Below are 21,440 nucleotides of genomic sequence, written 5' to 3'. Positions count from 1 at the left end.
TCAGTACTGGACTGTAGGTGTGAGATGATAAGAGTGGCATGACACTAAAACATCCATAAATAAAATAACTATAAATCATATTATCACAGTACTCACACAAAACATTCACACACTTTATCTTTTATTTGAAATGTACAACCAAATATTGAGAGCAGTTTGACTGCAGCAAAAGTCATCTTTACATTTATTACACTTAAAATATTGATTGTTTTCATTTTCATACATACACATTAAATTCAGGTGAAGGTATAAAGTAGAAAGGTTTTGGTAACACTTTAGTTGATGTGGTGTGCACAAGACTGGCATAGTGTCATAAACACGACATAACACCTGAACATGAAAGAGTCTTTATGAATGTTTATGACTGTTAAAATGAAGTGTCATTCGGTAAATAAGGACACTTAATGCAACGTTGTACTAAAAGTTCCATTAAAAGTGTAAACTTTGCACTAACAGTGTCATTATTTACCAAATGACTTCATGACAACAGCCATAAACATTCATGAAGACTCCATGTTCATAACAGGTGTTATGTCGTGTTTATGATCTTATGCCGGTCTTATGCACACTCCTTCAAATGGAATTACCAAGGTTTTTAAAAAGCTTTTTAGCAAAATGTGTTATTCCTTTCTGCCGTTCCCATGCACATATCGTCAGTCTTGTTAAAAGCCAAATTTGTCTTATTTTGTAAGCCAGGGAAAAGACCATTCATTCAGCCAGCTGACCTGCAGTGTGCGGTGTGAGAGACAGAGAGCACGGTGTTACTTTACGCTTCAAAAATCTCAAGTCATTTCTGCTCACCCCGCCTCTGTATTTTGTCTCATTGAAGCACATTTTGGCCTTGTATGTGGCCAGATGGCAGCGATGACCAGACGCCTGCTGTGTCCTGGTGAGTCCAGGAAGGAACTGTTGGTATCGGGTGTGACTTAATGTACCAGGTAGCCCATATGACAACCCAGTTTCTTTGGGAGACATAAACCTGTAAAGCTGTTGTGGCAAAGTTTTAGCTAGGGATGCACCAATGGGGAAATTTGGGCTGATATTGATATACAATATTGATATTGCTGTTACTGGTGATATTTATATTTTCCTGACCTTTTGACATCAAGAATAAACAACCACACCACTGATAATGTTTTTCTGCTTCAGTTCAGCACCCTCCAATCCTCGTGACGCCAAAATGTACTTTTTACAATAGAATGGAAATGAATATCGGTAATTAGCATCTGCACATTCCTTCTTATCGTGCCCATGTTGATATGCTACATGCATATCGACTTGGGGCATCGCCCGATACGATGTTTATGTAGATATATTGTGCATCCCTGGTTTTAGCAGTTTTGAAACTTTAATTTTGATATATTTAAATACCTCTTTACACAAATGTATAAACAGACAGAAGACTTCAGTCTTCCTTTAGGGTGAAAGGTACATTTGTCAGCAGTTGTTCGACCCTTGGCCAAGGATTTTATTTAATTTAAAAATGACAATGACAGAAAATGTAAAAATGCCTCAAAGCAGAATATGGAAAACTCTTTCTAAAAATGTACATGGTGTGTACCACCCTGAACATGGGCCACAGGAAGTCAAAGAGATGATGGTCATTAGGAGAAAGTCCTTTGGACAGATGAGACAAAACTGGGGCTTTTTATCAAGGCATATCAGTTCGTTGTTCACTGATGCAACACTGAAGCACCAAGAAATGAACTCTCAGTTGAGAGTGAAACGTGGAGGAGGCTCAGTTATATTCTGGGGCTGCTGTGCTACATCTGGTGCAGGGCGTCTCGATGCGGGGTATGATGAAATCTCAAGACTCTCTGGGTGTTCTGGACAGAAATGTGCTGCCTTCTCAGAAAGCCTGACCTCAGTCGCAGATCATAAGGGTCTTTCAACAGGATAAAGACTCAAATGATCCAAGAATGACCCAGAGCAAAACATTGAACTATTCTGAACCGGCCTTCAGAGTTGAACATTGCTAATTGCTACTTCTGTTTGGTACTTTTATATTAATAACAATAGGCTACAAAAAATATGATGTTTTTTTGAAGTTTTGCACCACTGAATCCAAAAATGACATTGATTTTTCTCAGTCAAGTCAGGTTTTTATTCTAAATTCATTTAGAGAAATCTGATCTTCTGATTAAATTACATTTTAGTGACATTATCAGTTTGTTTCCATTCATATTTCTCATCTAAAACAGGTTTTAGGAAAAAAAAATGTAACAGAGTGTATTAATTAATGCTACAAACTTGGACTTCTATAAATTGAATAATTAACACTAATCAGTGTAGGACGTCTTCATTGTGTAAAATTCTCCGTCTCTTTTCTGTCCTGATGGAATCTCTCCTCCTGCTCATCACTCATTGATCCAGGTGTCAGAACAAGTCGTGCATTTTGATGCTCATGTTGCTCCGTAGTTCAGAAAGTTGACCTGATTGAGAAAAACCAATGAAATTTTTGGATTCAGCTCATCAACACGACCATAAAACAGATGAAAAACCCCTGACAATTTCTTTTTTGGCTGTTGATCAGAGTTATTTATGCGGAAATATTTTAATTCCCTTTGGGAGATTTTTTTTTAGGATGTATTTTAACAGCTGTTGTGCTCATTGGGAAAAAAAACACTAAACTTGGAAATGAAAGAGAGTGTACATCAATAATATCAACTTGAAATGTATTCTCATACTGGGGTGGTGATGGTGTTGAGGTAGAGCAGCTGCCTGTTTGTGGCATCTATAAGTCCTTGATGCATTCAGTTCCTCGGTCTGGGACCTGACTTGCTCTTTACCTATTTTCTGTCTGCAAATAAAGGCAACTAGAGCCAGAAAAACCTTCAATTTTTTTCACTAAAGCTTGATTCAAAGAGATGTCAACAAAACTGCAAAATACAGTTTCTCAAACACAAAAGCGAAGGATCCATTCTGAAACTGTCTATATATAAAACATGAAGCAGTGTCCTTTATTGCAGGGACATGAGAAGCTGTATCTCAACGTGTCATTTTAATAGAACACCCTTATAATTATGAACATTACTGGTGACGTTTGTTATTTGAAACATGAAACTGTCAGTTTTATCCATTTTTACTTTAATATGTTTAGTGCTGTAAGAACAATTTGCCTCCTTACAAATTTCTGTTTTGACCTTTTTGTCATGTTTCAGACCATTGTGAGATCATCCATCCCATGTTTTCCATAGTGGGGTCTGGAGGGGTGCTGAGACATTTGGGGTGAGTGGTGGGGTAAACCCTGGACAGGTCACCAGTCCACCACAGGGCCATTATCAGACCAGTAAAATCTAAACATGTACAAAATGATTTCATTTATTAAGGGAGACGTCCAAACCAAGCTGGCCTTATGGGAAAAATTTATCTACTTTATCAAATCATGAATACACAGTAATTAATCTCATTTTTAAAGTTAATTTTCACAGGCCACACTCAGCTCTGATTACTGATTTGACTTGTAGAATCAAGAAATCACTGAACAGGAAGCTGACTGACAACATGAGGTCGGCTCCAAGATTTGGAAAACCAACACTTGACTGACTCAAACTAAAGAAATTCAAGGCCAAAGGTAAACAGTTCTACTGCCATCAGTTTTCAAAAGGTAAGAAAAGCCTTTCTATGACTTTGGAACGTCTTCCCAGAATTAGCAGGCCTCCAAAAAGTATTACAAGGAGTTTAATTTATGTGGTTGGTGCAAAACACACAGCTAGCCAGTTTAAAGGACGGCTTCAATCTGATTGGTTTGCACGTCAGAATCAGCTTTATTGGCCAAGGTTCTGTAGAAACAAGAAATAAAGAAATTTGAATTTAATTTTACATGCTCTTTGTGTACAGACATTACATATAGCAAATCATTTTGGCATAGATGAAATTTAAAAGGAAACTAAATCAATAACCCAGAAGAAGTTCTAAAGTCCTGCAGGTTTCACCTGTCTAAGATAAGTTCTGAGTTAATGATTCATCAACAAGAATCACTGGGCAAAATGGCCTCCAAGGGAGGGTCCAAAGCCAGAAACACAACTGGTAAAGAAAAAACAAAGACAGGCCTCTTGTTTTCCAAAAAAAATACAAAAATCTTCGTGGTCCTCAAAACTTAAGAAAATATTGTTTGGAAAATAATGTTTTGTGAAACATTCTGGAAGACGCATCGGTCAGGCTATACGATTGCATCTGGTGTTGTACGAGCTTGGAGTTTCATCACATTTAAAATTAAGAATCCCGGGCGTGCAGTGGTGGCGTAGGGGATAGCGCGACCCACATTTGGAGGCCTTCAGTCCTTGACGCGGCCGTCGCAGGTTCCATTCCCGGACCCGGCGACATTTGCCGCATGTCTCTCCCCCTTTCCTGTCAGCCTACTTTCATATAAGGGACACTAGAGCCCACAGGGGGAGAAAAAATCTAAAAATAAATTAAGAATCCTGACCACCCAACTAACACAGTTGTTTTGATAAATGTGTTAAGGAGGATAGCAGTTGAGCTCAGGACCATTCAGCTGTTGGTATTTTCTGGATCAAATATTGATCCAGAAACCAGCCTGGGTTATGGTTTAAAATCTAATTAAAGAATGTGAGCAGATTTGTATTTTTGGACACCTTTAGCATCTTTAAAAAAAAAAAAAAAAAGGTAAATGGAAATAAGCAGAGGAAACAAAAAATAAATAAATAAATAAATCCAGATTGATACAGAGTGGATCTGGACCAATTAGTTCCTTCATATCTCAACATTTGAGATATGGCGCATGAGCAAACTTTTTCATGTGTGATTTCCCCTTGCACAAACCAGCTCATATTTAAACATGGTCATTTTTGCTGGTATTTAAATATATCTGCGACTTATGAGAGAGGCTATGAAAATGTTCAAATCAAATTTATGTTTTAATTAAATTTTGAGAATTTTAATTATTTCACAGGATGTATGATATAAATAATATTAGTGTCAGCTGATGTTTGTGGATTCTATTTTAAATATATATATACATATATGTGTGTGTGTGTCCAATAAGTAAAACTGTGCTGACATTAACCGATTTCCATCCTGGTGGTGTGACATTACTAGTGATGCAGCGCAGGATTCAATTGTGTTTAACTGAAGAAAGAAACAATAACAGCAGTAGTTGTGTTTACATTGGCCATTTACTTGCGCAATTTGACATTTCAAAAATTTATTTGACAAAACTCGTTTTTTGATAAGTTTTGGCACTACGATGACTGGCCGAATAAAAATTGGTTAATTTCAGAAAACTGCAATGAAAATTTTTTTTAAACACCTTTTTTCCCCACATCACGAGTCACAGGCTCAACAACTGGATGTTGCCACTCGCGCAAACCACAAAGAAGAGAAACAGGAAGTAGTTGAAGGACTGTAGCACGGCACGTTTTATGAGTTGGCGCATGAGCAAACTTTTTCATGTGTGATTTTGTGTTTCTTATTCAATGGAAACATTGCCAAATTTTTTTTTTTTTTTCAGAATTAACAGAATATTGACAAAGTTTTGCACACAGTTGTATTGGAAACAGCTAATGTGCTTCTTTTCTCATCGTGTTGTTTTGTTTGGTTATTGGTCGTAGCAGCAATATCGTCAGATATCGGCCCAAATTTTCACATCTGTGCATCCACAAACATTAAAATTATTCTTATGTATTGATAGAATATGATGCTTGTCCAGATCAAAAAACATGGTAAAAAAATACCTTAAGTCATAATTTGTTGAAGCTGGTTAAGCCTAGCCAAGTTGATGGACCGTGTGAAACATCTTTATGGCAAGCAGCTTCATTCCATTCATTGGCGCCTCATTCCTGACGATCGAGAAAGATTAAACAACAAAAATAGGAGAAAGAACCTCCAACTTGTAATTTAACATACAGTCAATTCATTAAATTGTCAACTTATGTGGGGGGGGAGAGAGTCATATCTTTTATTTTAGCAATATCTGTTAGTATACATCCATCACCAGTTACCTAATGTAAAGACATGAACCAAATACAGCTCCATGTCAACGAGCTCTCCCGGTGTTTAACGTGGCGCAACATCTCGCGTGCAGTTCATGTTCGTACGACACGAAAGAATACATCAGAATACAACTTACCGGCGTCATTTGGTAACAGCGTCATATCAGCATTGCTATCCTTTACAACAGCGCCCCCCGTGGCTAGGTGTCTCCCCCTCCCAACTACAATCAAACTGAAGTCGAAGGGTTCTGGCCAACAGACCACGCCCATACTGCAAAACATCCCATCCTGAAGATCTTCAATATACACACAAACACACTTGTTATCAAAATATTTGATTCTTTAACATGCGGTCTTCTTGGTTCCATTCTTCACGGTCTATTTGTCCGGTTCGGGTCTGTGAGGGAGATAACAGAGTCGAGGCAAATAAGTCCCCCCGCCCCGTGTGTGTTACCATACTCCTAATCTCCATCTGCGGCCGCCATGACGGGATGACTTTGTTTAAACCCGGCGCAAACAACATGGCGGAGGCTAAACACAAGACTCAGATAATATATTAAATACAGAACATCAACAGACCGAGGAGATGTCCACCTCTCAAAGACAAAGACTATTAAATTAAATGTGTTCACACAACCTAATGTTAAAAGAACTGTCAAATGTCAAACCACGGAAACAATAAAGAAAGCACTGCAATAAATAACCCGTTACAATCCAGATGAGTGATGCTTCCGTCGCAATTTCTTTTAGCTTTACTTCTGATCACAGAGGAAACATGGATCCAGATGCCTGCTCGTGTTGATCTGAGAGAGCTCACCCTCGAGCCTCGAGTAGCTAGTGACATGTGAACCCCGAGAGGAAGGCGTCAGAAGGAGAGCAGAACCGCCCCGGGGTCTCTTCCTGTGGGTATCCAGCGTCAAATCCTGTTCTTCTCCGTTGTTTGCGTAGCACGAGCACGTTTCACCCAGGTAGCTTTAGTAAGATGGCTTCTGAGTCTGCGCAGTTCCGGAAGAAGAGGACGGTGATGGTGACGTAACAAGAAAAAAAAGCGTGTTATGTTTTTTTTTTAACAGTGAATGGTCCTCATGTGCACGCCAGACCGATGGAATTATCGACGATAAGGACGGATTTGATGTGGCATCAGGACACACTCCGTGTGCTCCTATAGGCAGAAGGTAATGTGCGTGCAGATAATAGAGCACGTGCTGGGATATGTTTGATGTTTGGTGGGCAGCCATTACTGGGCTGTGACTATGGCCTGCAGCTAGCTAGGCATTTCTGGCTTAACAGCACAGTGATATATTTACTATCGGACCTACTGAGAGTACAGAACAAAGACAATCTTACTAACATACACGGCATTTCATTTGACTCTTTTTATCAACTACATTCTTCACCATCTTGCAGTCGCTGGCTAATGGCAGCTTTTGCATCTGAAACATAATCAACAGAATAGTTAATAACATTATATGTGTGTCTTAGCAGACTAGTGGGCTTTAGACGGAGCATACATTTGACCAAGTCTCCTAGGTTATTCATTTGACTGTGAAGGACTATTTTATAAACCTTTGCCCTTAGCCAAACAAAAGAGCAGCTAGTAGCTGTTAGCATTGATTCCAATATGGAAGAACTACAAAATCTGTTGAAGGTTACCTTCTTGATCATCCTTAAACATTGATATGTTTTGTCTCTTTAATAACAAACTTTCCCCCAAAAAATCAAGTTCATAATCTTAAATCAACATCTAAGGTAGAAGACTGAGAAGATAACCGCTATTTTGTTTGAACTTCTCCACAATTTGACTGAGTACCTGAATCATACCAATATTTAAGCTTCCTGTCGTGTTTCAATCCAGTTTTGTCCATCATCTACCCCCGATTGTTTCTTGTGGGTTGGTGCAGACCTCCAGCAATCAATGGGCAAATGGCGGGTACAGATCACCAGTCCATCAGAGGACAAACAACCAAGCTTACACTTAATGGCTTAGTCTTAATGTCAAGAAAGTTAAACAAGAAGCAAGTTAACCTACTACTCAGCTTTTTGGACTCTGGGTGGAAGCTGTAGTACCCGGAGAGAACCCACAAATATTTATGGGGAAAATGCAAACTTAGTACATAAAGATTCTGATTTGGGTTTGAACCGAGGACCTTTGTACTGCACAGCAATAGTGATAACTGCAGTAAAATGCAGCCCCAATCAGTATTGTTTGACTTATTAACTTTGTGCCCAAAAGTAGCTGCTTTCTACAGAAGACTATTGAGAAAGGATTCCTTCTACTTTAACAGCCAATGACTTAAAATAACTTTCTGTGATCTTGCCTGATTCTTGGTATTGAGATATTCCAATGTTGTGAAACGCCAGGTATACCATCCAGTTTAAGGTTCTATTAATGGGACACCTGATTGGCCAGTTTTCTGAATATATTTAGGTCATAGTGTAATCCAGCTTTTCCTCCACCCCCACCTGTTGCTGTATACTGCTGATCAGCTAGCTAGGAACCGGCTAACGTTGCTTTCAGTCAAATTTGGCTGTTGGGTGTTACTCCTTCAGTTGGAACTCCATTTGGCAAACCAAGTTTTAGGACGTTTTATGTACTTTAAGCACATAGCTTGACTTGTTAACCAACTTATAGCATACATTTGTTACTATTTAAAGAACAGAATGATAAGAAGACAATAAATATCTCCACAATGTCTCAAATCGTCATATTTAGTGGTTTGTTTACAATTTTGCTTAAGTAAATACAGTTGGAATAATTATTGTTTTTGGGACAACTTACTGACATCTATAACTATGATGAGATGTGTTCTGTATTCCTACCGATATTGTGACGCTCTTGTTAATTTGTCATGACATTTATTTCTGTCGATCCCACATTTTCTTCAATCTTTCCTTCTTTTCCATCTTCACTCTCCCTGAACATTTGCATCTACGACTTAAGATTCATATCAATTGAGGGAATAAAATGAAGTCTTTCAAACTATATCGTATTAGCAAGCAGAGTTTCTGTTAGGAGGCAGAGATATTGTGCTAGTTACGACTCCACATATCATAGAACTTTAAACTCCACTAAATATCTGTCAGGTTGGGTATAGTTGTTTTATTTAAATAAGGCGGTCGTCATGTATGATGGCTGTAGAACCTGAGGTTTTTCACTCTGTTTTTTTTTCACACAACATGACAGAGTGTTGGCTGAAAGCTGAATTCAGCCACTGCTTCAGCAGTGGAGGCAAAACTGAACTTTGCATATACAGACCTATTCATTATTGAAAAGTAAATATTTTTCAGTAAATAAATGTACCAAGTCAAATATGTTAAATACAATAACTCGGCTTTCTTTGTTAATTATGATGATTTTCTGCTTCCAGCTAATGAAAACATGACATTTAAGAATAAAGTATTACATCAAATCAAAAAAAATAATTGTTAATAAAGAAATGTGGTCGTAAAAAATTTGTTTTATGTCTGCTTAATTTTCAAAATAAACCAAAGAGAGTGTAATTTACTGAAAATGACTGTAGAACCGGGAAATGAAGTGCAGCTGGAACCCCTTCTTACCAACACAGTCATGTTGAAATTACAAGTTTGACTAATTGGGGGACATTTGCTTTGTAATATAGAATAGGAAGAGTGCTATTAATATTTGTGGATTTTAAACCTACAAAAACATGCTGTCATACATTATCAATCAAATTTTATTTGTTTTTTTTACCCCTAAAAACTACAACACATGCAATATTATTTGTTCAAACTTTATTTCAGTTCTACAACTACATATAAAATATTAAATTAACGAGACGGAGGTTTGGAGTCTGTGTGTGCATCAAAACCTGTGTGTAATGTTCTCTTAGCTGACTGTGGATGACAAACCATGCTGTTGTCATGGTTTTAACTGTACCGATTATAATTTTACATAACAAAATGTCTGATTTTATAAACTGCAGGTGCTGTTTACACACTCGCACTACTGTTGTGCCTAGAAAAATTTGATAAGCTGTGTAAAATTGGCTTGGTGTCCCCCAGTGAGTGTCAGTTTTTTTTAGGCTGATGTCACATTACAACTATTTTAAGAGAGAAATACCATTTCCCACTGCCAACAAACGCATCCTGATGAGCCACATTCAAGGATGGGAAATAAGAAACCTGTTCTTTTTCAGGATGTATAAAAGTAGGGCTGGACAATATAGCTTAAAAAGAACATTTCTAGGTTGCTTTTCTTTTTCATACCAAATCCAATTTCTGATTTTAATAAAAAAAAATGTTCTAATTTTCTCTAAAAAGAAATTACAACTGACAGGAAATATTTTCAGAAACTGGATTCAGTCTCTTCTGGGATTTGACCTGAATTCAAAGTCCAAATAGATACAAGCCGTAAAGCAAGATGGTATGTCCAGGCTGAGCTGATATCACTCTGAACAATGGAAGCCCAAGGAATGTAATCCAAAAATCAAATCATCATAAACAGAAAGTTTGATCAATTGATCAAATTGATTTATTGTCCAGCTCTGTTTAAAAGGAAACTGCATTCTCTGTGACTTATGTAGTTGGTTTAGGCTGCCAGAAAGTGAGAGAGAGCAATACCTTCCACAGATAATGGCTTTCATTGTCTTTCATAAAATATGTAACGTATTGTTACATGCCAGTAACATATAATACAGAATATTATATTTGGATATGATATTCTAAAGTATATTTAGAATTTAATTGATCATTTAAAATAGTGGTGATATTCAGATTTACAATGGCAGCTCCCATTGTAGCGTAATGGTTCTGTGTTCCCAATATGATAAATTAACAACAGATAATAAAAAACATTATTTGAATTTTGTTCTATCTTCATCTCATATTACAGTCATTCAAGAGAGACCCGAATCGGCTAACGTTGTTAGAATGGAAATGAGCTGCAAAGTTCTGATCGGTTCATCTCAACCGATCAACCGATCTGAGTTTGTCTCAGAGTTTTTCAGGGGACTTTTTAGGATCAGGAAAATGTACAGTCCAACTATGTTTAGATAAAGACTTGAGGCACAGTTCATCGTTTACACTGTTGCTCTAAGCTGTACATTTGAGATTTGAAATATTAGTTTGCTGTATGCAAAATCTCACATGAAATGTCCAGCTGTACTGACACAGTGCTGACCTTGTTTTTCAGGATGCCATCTTGAAATATTATGCCGAGAAGTGGGATCCTTCAGGGGTCGGTTCATGGCCTCTTCGAAGACTCGTCAAGGTATGGTAATCCTGAAGGAAGGGGCGGCAGCCCCTGCAGCAGCTCCAACGGCTGATCATTCACCTGCATGTCTGGTGGCTGTAAGACCAGGAAAGGTGCAAAACAGTGGGACTGTCCAGGGCATCTGTGTGTCCACTGGTGAAGCAAATATTAGTGGGAAACACAAGATGCACCCAGCCAAGGAGGCCATCATGAAGATGGGTGAACTCAGGCATCCCACCTGTATAAACTCTCCTGATGTCCTGTCACCTGACTGCGTCTGTAAAGATGTCAAAGTGACACTAGACAACAACGGCATGTGGAATGAGTTCTATAAATGTAGAACAGAAATGATTCTGACCAAGCAAGGGAGCAGAATGTTCCCTTACTGCCGCTTCCGCGTCACTGGCTTGCAGTCGTCAAGGAAGTACTCTCTGGTCATGGACGTTGAGCCTTTAGACAACAGTCAGTATAGGTGGACGGGTGAGAGCTGGCAAGTTTGCCGAAAAGCAGAGCGTCACGTGAGGAGTAAGCCTTTCGTTCATCCAGACTCCCCAGCAACAGGTCAGCACTGGATGCAGAGTCCAGTGTCCTTTTACAGACTGAAACTCACAAACAACACCTCAGACCAGGAGGGGAACATTATCCTGCATCCGATGCACCGCTATTTACCGCAACTGCATGTGGTCCAGGCAGACAAAGCCATAGAAGACTTTAGACTGAACGGTCCCAATGTTCTCACTTTCACTTTCCCCCAGACTGAGTTTATAACGGTCACCACATACCAAAACCCCCAGTTTACCCAGCTGAAGGTGAACTACAACCCGTTCGTTAAAAAACTGAAGGAGGACCGGGTCAATACATGTGGCTTAAGACTCAAAGGAAACGCGGACAAAGATTCGAATAGTTACGAAGGTAAGACGAACACTGAGCAGCATCCCGTGAAGAAGAGCTTAAAGATTTTGCTGGCAAACCACAAACCCAAAAATTCAAAAGCATTGGACGTGAAACTATCACCGCCAAAAGAGCCTCAGGAAAAATCCACAACGAGCAACACGCAGCCAACCGCCACCACTCCAGTGGAAAGTCCCAGGTCAGTTCAATGTGAAAAATATTTTACTACTTTTTTGCCACAGTAAGAAGTCTTTAGGTCCAAGCCAAGATGTCATTAAGGCAGCGTTCTTCAAGAAGTCTCTGTTTCCACAGTCACTCAAAGGCCTGAAAGACTAGGCTGGTATTTTGTATAGAATGAATAGCAAATTTGATCTCAAAAACGACTCTAGCAGATCAGTCTGGCTTTCTAAAATGTTTTCTCTTTGATATCTGGTGGTTCTCAGTGTTTAGTAAACTCCCTCTGATAGCATACCAAAATGGATTCTGTTTCTTGAGAAGACCTTTGGTCATGTAGAATGGAACTATCAGTTTAGATTATCTTTATCGGGGGCGGAAGTTGTTTAAACATGAAGTGAACAAAACAGGTTCCACAAAGTCACTTATTGCAAATCTGACTTATTTTTATAATGTCATAAAGATTCATCTTTAAGTAAAAAGAGCAAAAAGCTCAGACTGAGACTGAGGAAGAAATGGTAGCATATACATTTCATGATGCAGGATCAGAACCAGAGTGCAAACACAGCTTTGTGTGTGTGTGTGTGTGTGTGTGTGTGTGTGTGTGTGTGTGTGTGTTTTAACATGCATTAGAGGCTTTTGGCTTACTGACTATTTTCTATTTATTTATCAGGCTTCTCTTTTTAAACAGTAGTGAACTTTCTATGTTGTATGTGAGCTGATGCAACATGATAATCTTTGAGGTTGTGCTGAATGAAAAAGTAAATCTTGAATCAGAGAAGAAACAAGAGACAAAACTAGATTAGCTCGATTAATGAAAACTGCTTAAAAGTCAGAGATGATCAGATGTTTGCAACTATTGACCAAAGAATTGATCAAGTCAAGTTGTTTGAGTTGCTCATTTTAGTAACTCAAAATGACATGATACAGCAAAAACTTAGGAAACACTGGTAAACATTACATTTAGTCAAATACCATCATCAAAATCATAAATATATTTATCAATGTTCTAATTATTAAGAATCAAAAGCAGCTTTAAACAGGTGGCCCTGATTTAAAGGAACTCTGCGTTTTTGCTGTGTTGAGGAAGTTTGTCATAGATTTGTGGTGCATAGAAGCTGAATGCTGCTTCTTCATGTTTGGTTCTGGTTCTGGATGTAGAGCAGAACCAGAAGACCTGAGAGGTTCTGGAAGGTTGATACAACAATTATTGTTGAACCATTATTGTTGTGGAGGTTGATTTTATGAATTAAGTTTTGCCATTTGTCCCGTTGTTGCCTTGGTTTTTAGCAAAAAAAAGCATTTTCTAAATCTTTGAGAAACCAACCCAACGTAGCTTGAAATCGCCTACCTGCATTTTTTAAATATAACTGTACATTCCTCCTATTTCAAAGTAAACCCTAGTTTTAAAATTTAAATGAAAGATCCTTAAATAAAACATTCCTGCTTTTAAAACATATATTTTAATATCCATGCAACAATAATTGTAATGAGTTAAAATAAGTGTTTTTTTTTGTATTTAAACTTTGTCTTGTTTAATGCCTCAACTTGTACTGACACTGCAGGTACCTTTACATTCATTTATCAGCCATTGTAGCACAAGAGCTTTTACTTCTCATATCAATCTGTGTCGGACGTGTTAAGTGTATCATGAGTAGGTTTTAGAAATGAAAATGTGTATTTTGAACTGATGTATAATACATTTGTTTTCCTTATCTTCATTTCACCTTTTTTGGTAAAATTGTTTACCAGTCGTAATTAATAGATATTCAATAGCTTTATATACAGTTTTAAATAATAAAATAAAGGAGAGTATTATTGTAATTTTCATTTATTTTTGTAACTCCATTCTGTTGGTGGTTGGTGCAGTCTTGTGGTTTTTTTTTTTTTTTTTTCTCTCTGTCAAAAATCACACATGGCCATGATCAAACTCATGTTTGATCCAGAGAGGTCTGTGAATGAAATTTGCAACACATCACATAGTGTGTGTGTGTGTGTGTGTCCTACCAAACCTGCTACACCTCAGATTTGGTCGTGTGTACGGGGTCAAAATTGGCAGATAATTTAAAAATCCTGCTGTCTGAACCTTAGCCAATAGCAGTCTAGTTACAGAGATAGGTCAGGATAACCTAAAAAAATCTGACATTAAGTTTTATTAAAACGGAAAGTATTAAGGATAGTCTTCAAAGTAGACAGAGTGTCTGCCATGTGGACTGAAACTGGGAGCTGGGCTGAGAACTAAAAGATTCTCCTACTTTTGGAACCTCTTGGGATTAATGACATTACGGCACATTAATGACATAAATTGGCAATACAGTCACCACGCTGGAAATATTAAAATAGATTTAATTCAATGTATTTATATTTCACCAATTTACAATCAATGTCAATTCAAAGCAATTTAGAAAAACAAATTCATATTCTTTTGTGTAGAAATATTGTAATAAATTTGAGCCATTTCATATGGTTCAGTGTAGTCACACTTATACTACGGCAAACTCAAATTCAGCTAATGTTGTATTGACAGATGGTAAACAGTTAATTATTTATCTCTACTTTATAACAGTCCCCCCTTCAGTACTAATTTCTGTGACCTGTCTATTCCAATTTTGATTGATTTTGTTTTTTTTCCCCAACAAACTTGCTTTTTAAACAGTTGAATGTAACCAGCATTGATTGTAAATGCTGCAGGTTTTTGATGCTAACAGTGGAGGGTCCAGTTGTTCCACATGTTGATTGCCCATCAAAGCCAGCTATTCATCTTTTTATTGAATTATTTTTAATTGGGCTAAATAAACAACAACTTGATGTCAAATATCAAACAGATCTAAACTTTTTGTAGCATAGAGTGCTACAGTGTTGGGAATGGTGAGACTGCCTTCCTCTTTTTGCTCAAACACTCAGATACTCGGTGTCCCTCCACCAGAAATGAGCAGATTTAGGTCCAGTTACTGACTGGTGAATCACTTTTGAAGATAAAGATATAAATTCTGGATCTTTTTGAACTGTACCATCACAGAAACAAAACAACTACAATGAAAGGGATTCTATGATTAGAGGATTAGGGGCACAAGTGGCTCCAAGCAAACAATTAAAGTTGTGCTTTTTTTTCTACTGTATGCTTTAAAATGTTTCTTTACCTCACTTTTTGTCATCAGTTGTGTAACAAAGTGGTATCAGTAAATATTAACAACAAAGTGTGCCAGTGTCACTAATGTGTCATTTCTCTCTGGTTTCCTTCAGCAGCAGTTCACGTCCAGTTCCGAAGTTAATTTCCGAGCTAATTTGCGAGGCTCATGTCTCACTGCAGAGATGTCACAAAGAGCAACGTGGCAGCAACCACAGCAACTCCTCTGGAGCGGCACAAGGCAACACTACGTCCACAACTTTGACAAACAGACTGACTAAACAGAATATTGCTCACAAGAACAATGGATCTCTCACTACATTCCCTAGGAAAAGTTCCACTGTTGAAACAACCAGACATATCAAAGACAACGAACATCTGTCTAACTCTAACTCTATTGCTGATGCCAGAACAGTCTGCTCCTCTGCTGCTCCTATAGAAGAGGAGGTTTCCTCGAACAAATCACACCAACAATGTAACGTAGGTGCCGAGTCGGATGTGAAGCAACAGAAACGACCAGCTCGACTGCCCCTACCAGCACTTGCACTTTTTTTAAAGCAACATTCAACAAAATCTAAGAAGGCAAAGAACACACCAGAGTCTGCTCCTCAAGCACCTCTGCCTGAGTCCAGTGGTTCTCTGAGTCCTGCTGCAGCGCCTCAACAGGAAACCAGCATCAAGCCCATCATGGAGGACTGTGGAGCAAACGATCTTCTGCCAGATGAAAAGCTTTTAAATGTTGCTGAACAAACAGCTGAAAGGAATCCCTCCAGCCCATCCGGTCCAGACCTTTTCACTGCTTCAGATGCAGCAGTTTCAGATCCAAAAGCTAAAGATCCCTTCATCACAATTTCTGAATGTTTAAGCTCAGAGTCGACAGCCCCTGACCATAAAGCATTGATATCCAACTCTGAGAATACATTCGACTCACTTGAGATGTCTGCACTCACCCTTTCCACATCGTCTACCTCTGGATCACCTGATTTGTCCTTGCATTTCAGTACGGCGGTGTCTCTCCCAGACTCCCCCAAAGCAGCAGCAGCAGAGTCCTCCTCACTACCTTCAGGCTCCCGCTCCTTGAAGATCGACTCTCTGCTTCCGGACCCTCAGTGTTCCTCGTTCGACTTTGACCCTTTGTCGCCAGCGAGCTCCCCAGAACCTTTACCTCCTCTCCCAGCCTCATTAGCTTTAGAACTTGACTCTGCAACATCTGCTGCAGCGAGTACTCCGGACCCCCAACACTGCAGAAACTCATCAGTCTTTAAATGGCATACAGTGTTACCTCTGTCTGGGACATATGCAAGCTCGTCTTTCACAACATTACAGCCCCAGCAGCAGTCGACTCCTGTAATGTCGGTCACTTCGCCTTTGTTGTCCTGCTTTCCTGAGCCACAGAGTGTTATATCTTCGACGCAGACCACTCCAAAAGACTCCATTCCATCATTTCAAGACAGTGAACAGTCTCTGCCTTTCCCTGCAGAGCTGTCCCCCCTCGCCCTCCAGCTCCCGCTGTCTCCAACCTTCTCTTCTTTGGATGAAGACGGCTTGTCGCCCACAACTTCCCTCTCAGAGCTTGTGCACTTTTTCTCCACCGACGACATCGGGGTGGAGTTTTCCAACACGGACACGGCGGCCATGACCAGCCAGCCTTTGCCAGTTTTGGAACCAGCGCGGCCCTCTGTGCCGGTCCTGCCAGTCTCAAGCAGCAAGCCCTGCAAGAGAAAGAAGTCAACGAAGCTGGCCAGGTTGGAGGTGGGTCAGGCTGGGAATGAGTACAGGAGTAAGCAGCCCAAAATTGAAGAGGTTGAGGAGCAGCTTTTTGTCTCTTTCACCTCAAAGGTAAAGTGAAGTTAAATGTTTGGTGTTAAAATGTTTAAAAATGATAGTTCCAGATTCTCATGATTGTGGTACACGGGCCCTTTTGGCTTTAGCTTTAGTAGTGTTATGGATTCCTGGCGTTTTGATCTGGGAGGTCTTAACCATCCACTGAAGAGAATTCCCTCTTTTTCCTGTTCCAGTTAAATACATGGAATACTGTCAGGACGCATGAACCAAATCCTAAACTTTCTCTAAACATCCTTTGCTTTTACTGTCACTTACTGGTGATATAGACTTCCTACACAAAGTGATTTATTTATTTTCCAGAGGTGGAGAAACATCCATCCATCCAATCAATCAATCAATCAATCAAATCTCACCATGAACAGTGCAGCACCCCTGGACTCCGCAGATGGATGGTTCCATAACTTCCAGAATGTGAAAACATCAGAATTTATTATAGAAATGTCAAACATAATAGAGGTCTTATGTACAAATCTGCATGTGATTAAAAGCAACTCCTCCGTGTTTCCAAACATCGTTATTAACTTGTGGACTAATAATTTTGCTGTATTTTAAACTTTCCCATTGATGTATTTTGAGAATATGAATAAAAAGATTCCTATCCTTTCAGGAGGCCCTAAAACTCCACACTGCTGAGTCATCTGAAGAGCTGCTCCCTGACCCTCAGCTGACCCCTGACCCCAAACCTGATGAAGAGGCGGACGACGACAGCAGCAGCAGCAGGGGTATCGTAACAAGCTTCATTCTTTATCAAACCATCCGAGTTTGATTACCAATGTTTTCATCTAGTGAAGTTGAGGTTGTGTTGGTTATAGATTCTGGTTATCAGATGTTTGTCAGCTTTGGGGGTTCTGGGGTGTTTAGGGGGAGATGATGATGAATTCAGGTCTGACATGAACCTTCACAATTTCAGCAGAGGGTCTGGAGGAGACAATCGCGGTTCATGAGGCGACTCTTCTTCAAGACTTGAAGCTTATGAAACACAGGCAGGTCATCCACCCTGTGCTGCAGGAAGGTATGCATTACTGCCTTCTAGGTGGTCAGCCACCGATAAATATGCCGGTCCATAAATCTGCCCATGATTTCCTTCATTTTAGGTGATCAAGATTTCAGGTGATACTTGCATGTCAAACTGATCTTATCCACTGATCTTATCTACCTGCGCAAAGATCTGAAGATCGTCGCGCTGTTGCTAACTCGTTAACTTTGTCACTACATTTGGCAACTTTACAGACAAAAAAATGTTATTGGCCAAAATCGGAATCGGCAGGTCAAGACAAATACAAAAATCATTCAAAATCATTGATCGGCCAGGAAACTACAATCAGTGAACCCCTACTGGATTCCAGTGAGATGACTTAAAGCTGTCATTGGCTCGATGATAACGCTTCCCTCCTTGTGTCTGGTGATGTTTGTGGCCTCAGTTGGTCTTAAGATGACCCTCCTGGATCCGGCGCTGTCCATTGACCTGCAGTACCTGGGAGTCTCTCTTCCCATCCCCCTTCCTGGAGTCGTTATGGAGCCACTGACCCAGACGACCCCATCCTCTCAGGGTAGGCATCCTCACAGACCTGGTGCTTTTATTCTGAAGGAGTTTCTGTGTCTTGAGATAAACAGAACCAGCCATAAAATGTTTAGAAATAAATCATAACATGGTAAAGTGCCACTGATCCAAAATCTAATAAGCTTTTTTTTTTTTTTTTTTTTTTTTTTTTTTACTATTATTCTTTTTTGTCTTTAGGGGTTTTTGCTTCATTTCAGTCCAGAACTGGAAAAACGACAGATTTGACCCAGATTAAAGGCTGGAAGGAGAAGTTTACCCCATCAGAGGCCGAATCAACCTCTGCTCCCAGACCTGAAGGTGCTTCACATCATGTCCTCAGCTTTAGTTAATTCAGCACAGTGCAGAAGTGTCCATAACTCTGGAACCTCTCCATGTTTATAACTACAAACAGATGCATCTTCTGAGGATTTTATGTGTCAGACACACAGACTAATGCATAAGTTGTCAAATAGAGATGCAACATATGTTTTTTTACAAACATGCGGTCCATTTGGAAAGTATTCAAAGTGGTTAACTTTTTTCAGATTCTATGATATGTTACAGCCGCATTCCAAATTGTATCAACATCTTAGCTGTCATGAGGACACTGGTCTCCTCATGGACCAGACGTCTAACATGTGAGCCTTTTGGGGCAGACAGTCAAAGTTTTAACTGCTGTTCAAGTTATTCAGCAGGTTGTTGCTAGGTAACCAAAGAGTGAGTGAGTTAAGTTGATGTCACCCACCTTGCCTAGTTGACCCTGAGAGGCTGAGTGGTGAAATCCTTTTGCTTTAAATCCTTCTTATATGTCTCACTCTGCATCCTGCAGCTGGTCCCAGTGCCGACCTGCCAAAGAAGAACCTGTCTGCGTTCTGCAGCGACATGCTGGACGAGTATCTGGAGTCGGAGGGGAAGCTGATCGACGAGCGCGCCTCCAGTTTCTCCCAGCCGCCAGCAGAAGCGCCGTCCTATCGGCTCCCTGTGAGCAGCACCAGCTACGTCCGGACTCTGAACCACATCCTGAAGAAGCCCTCAGCCGGCTCGCCCGCCTCAGACATCATATCCGGATTCATCCCGCCGTCGAAGAGATCACGACTCAAAGAGAGCGCAGCCGGCCGGAGGGCGGAGAGGAAACCCAGAGGTCCCAAACCGAACAGAATCAAAGCTGCTGGTGCTGCTTCGGTCTTTCCAGCAGCAGTGGAGTTGCCGTACTCCATGCCTGGTTCTCTGACCACAGAACCTCTGAACGGGCCTGCTTTTACAAAGAGGAGGAGGCTGAAACCCAGAGCGTCCTCTCAGACCCTCAGTGTGTCCACGCTGCTCAACGTGTCTGAGGAGATGGCTCCGCTGGAGTCCGACTCTGAGCTCAAACCAGACTCAGTGAGGAAGCAGCCGTCCAGTCAGTCTGTGGATGGCCAGAAAAAGGAGAGCAGAGTCACGGTGACCCGGGCCTACGCCAGGCTCAAGGAGCTGGAGGACAGCGTGGTTCTGGAGGGCCGCTTCCAAACCAACATCACCGCAGAGAGGGCCACCGTCGCCCTGATGTCCCTCTTCACTCAAACTGTGAGTTCCAGTTTGTTTCCCAGAGTGGGTCTGTGTCTCAGTCCTCTCCTTTTAGAGAAGAGACCTGCAGCATTCAACATGTCAGAGAAACTAATGAAGGCTCTTTCTTTTATAAAAATATGTTGTTTTTCCACCCGTTTGTTAAAACTGTCACTATCTCATGACAGTTTGGTATGAAACAGATAATCTGTCAAAACATCAATCTCCAAGAACTACTGCTGCCCTCTTCGGGAACACACCACTCCCAGACAGAAACAACCAATCAGAGGCAGGAGGAGGTTCTTAACGCTGTCACTCAACCTCATGTACAAGCTGCTAAATGTGCTGATGGCAGAGAAACAACTTAGTTTTACCAGAAAACTATTTATCAGTCATCATCGGTGGCCATGGTAACTAGCATTAGCTGGCTCCACGACAGGCTCTGCTGACGGGAAGAAGCTGTAGCACAGCAGAGAATAAGGGGGTGTGAGCGGTGCATTCATGCGTGTGATTGACAGCGCTATGACCCTCCTCCTGCTTGTGATTGGTTGTTTCTGATTGAGCGCTGTATTTCTCTAGTTGGGACTTGAGGAAGGCAGACAAGCTTGTTATTGTTGTTTCCTTCACAGATTACTATACTGTCACGACATACTGACATTCATAACAAATATGTAAAAAATTAATTTTTCTTAATTAAAATGAAATACTGCAGTTGAAACAGATCTCGGCTCTGGTCAAAACAGAACGTTGTGTAAATGAATAATCCGTCAGGCAAAGGACAACAAGAGATTCTGATTAGCTGAAGTAAAAACATCATGGTGTTTTCAGACTGACTCTGAACCACAAACATCAAATGCAAACTTGCAGATTGAATGTGTCTGCTTCGTAATTTTGAGAGATTAAATCTTCGCAGACTAATGCCACAAATTCACCCTGGAAGCACGTTCGATCTAAGTGCAGATGAGAATTTGGATAAAAGAAAGGAGCTTCAGTTTCTGAGCTTCCACCTCACAGAGCAGCCCTGTCCTGGGACTCCCCCGCTCAGCTCCTTCAGACTAGCCAGCAGCAGTTAGCAAACATCTGATGGATAAAAACAGCACATCTGCTGAGCTCATTATAGGAGCTACTTCTCAGAGCAATGCTGGTAAAAATGTT

At 40.2% G+C, this 21,440-nt stretch overlaps 1 protein-coding gene and 1 long non-coding RNA gene across 2 annotated transcripts in view; one reads left to right on the top strand and one right to left on the bottom strand.

The window, feature by feature from the left end:
• Nucleotides 1-108: 108 nt before the first annotated feature.
• Nucleotides 109-6,917, bottom strand: LOC122846051. The gene is made up of 2 exons (XR_006373185.1): nt 5,697-6,917; nt 109-2,432 (listed from the first exon to the last, which is right to left on the bottom strand). It is a non-coding gene; the product is annotated as an uncharacterized LOC122846051 (long non-coding RNA).
• Nucleotides 6,918-7,027: 110 nt separating this feature from the next.
• mgaa (MAX dimerization protein MGA a) overlaps nt 7,028-21,440 on the top strand; it is a 31,885-nt gene continuing 17,472 nt past the window's right edge. The window contains exons 1-8 of the mRNA XM_044142722.1: nt 7,028-7,129; nt 11,107-12,256; nt 15,475-17,197; nt 17,811-17,925; nt 18,114-18,215; nt 18,625-18,753; nt 18,942-19,061; nt 19,573-20,306. Coding sequence (XP_043998657.1) covers nt 11,160-12,256; nt 15,475-17,197; nt 17,811-17,925; nt 18,114-18,215; nt 18,625-18,753; nt 18,942-19,061; nt 19,573-20,306 — 4,020 coding nt within the window. The 5' untranslated portion in view covers nt 7,028-7,129; nt 11,107-11,159. The remainder of the gene's footprint in view (nt 7,130-11,106; nt 12,257-15,474; nt 17,198-17,810; nt 17,926-18,113; nt 18,216-18,624; nt 18,754-18,941; nt 19,062-19,572; nt 20,307-21,440) is intronic.

This window comes from Gambusia affinis, linkage group LG16 (genome assembly GCF_019740435.1).
Source record: "Gambusia affinis linkage group LG16, SWU_Gaff_1.0, whole genome shotgun sequence".
NCBI lineage: Eukaryota > Metazoa > Chordata > Actinopteri > Cyprinodontiformes > Poeciliidae > Gambusia > Gambusia affinis.
This window is presented reverse-complemented; position numbering and strand designations above follow the sequence as displayed.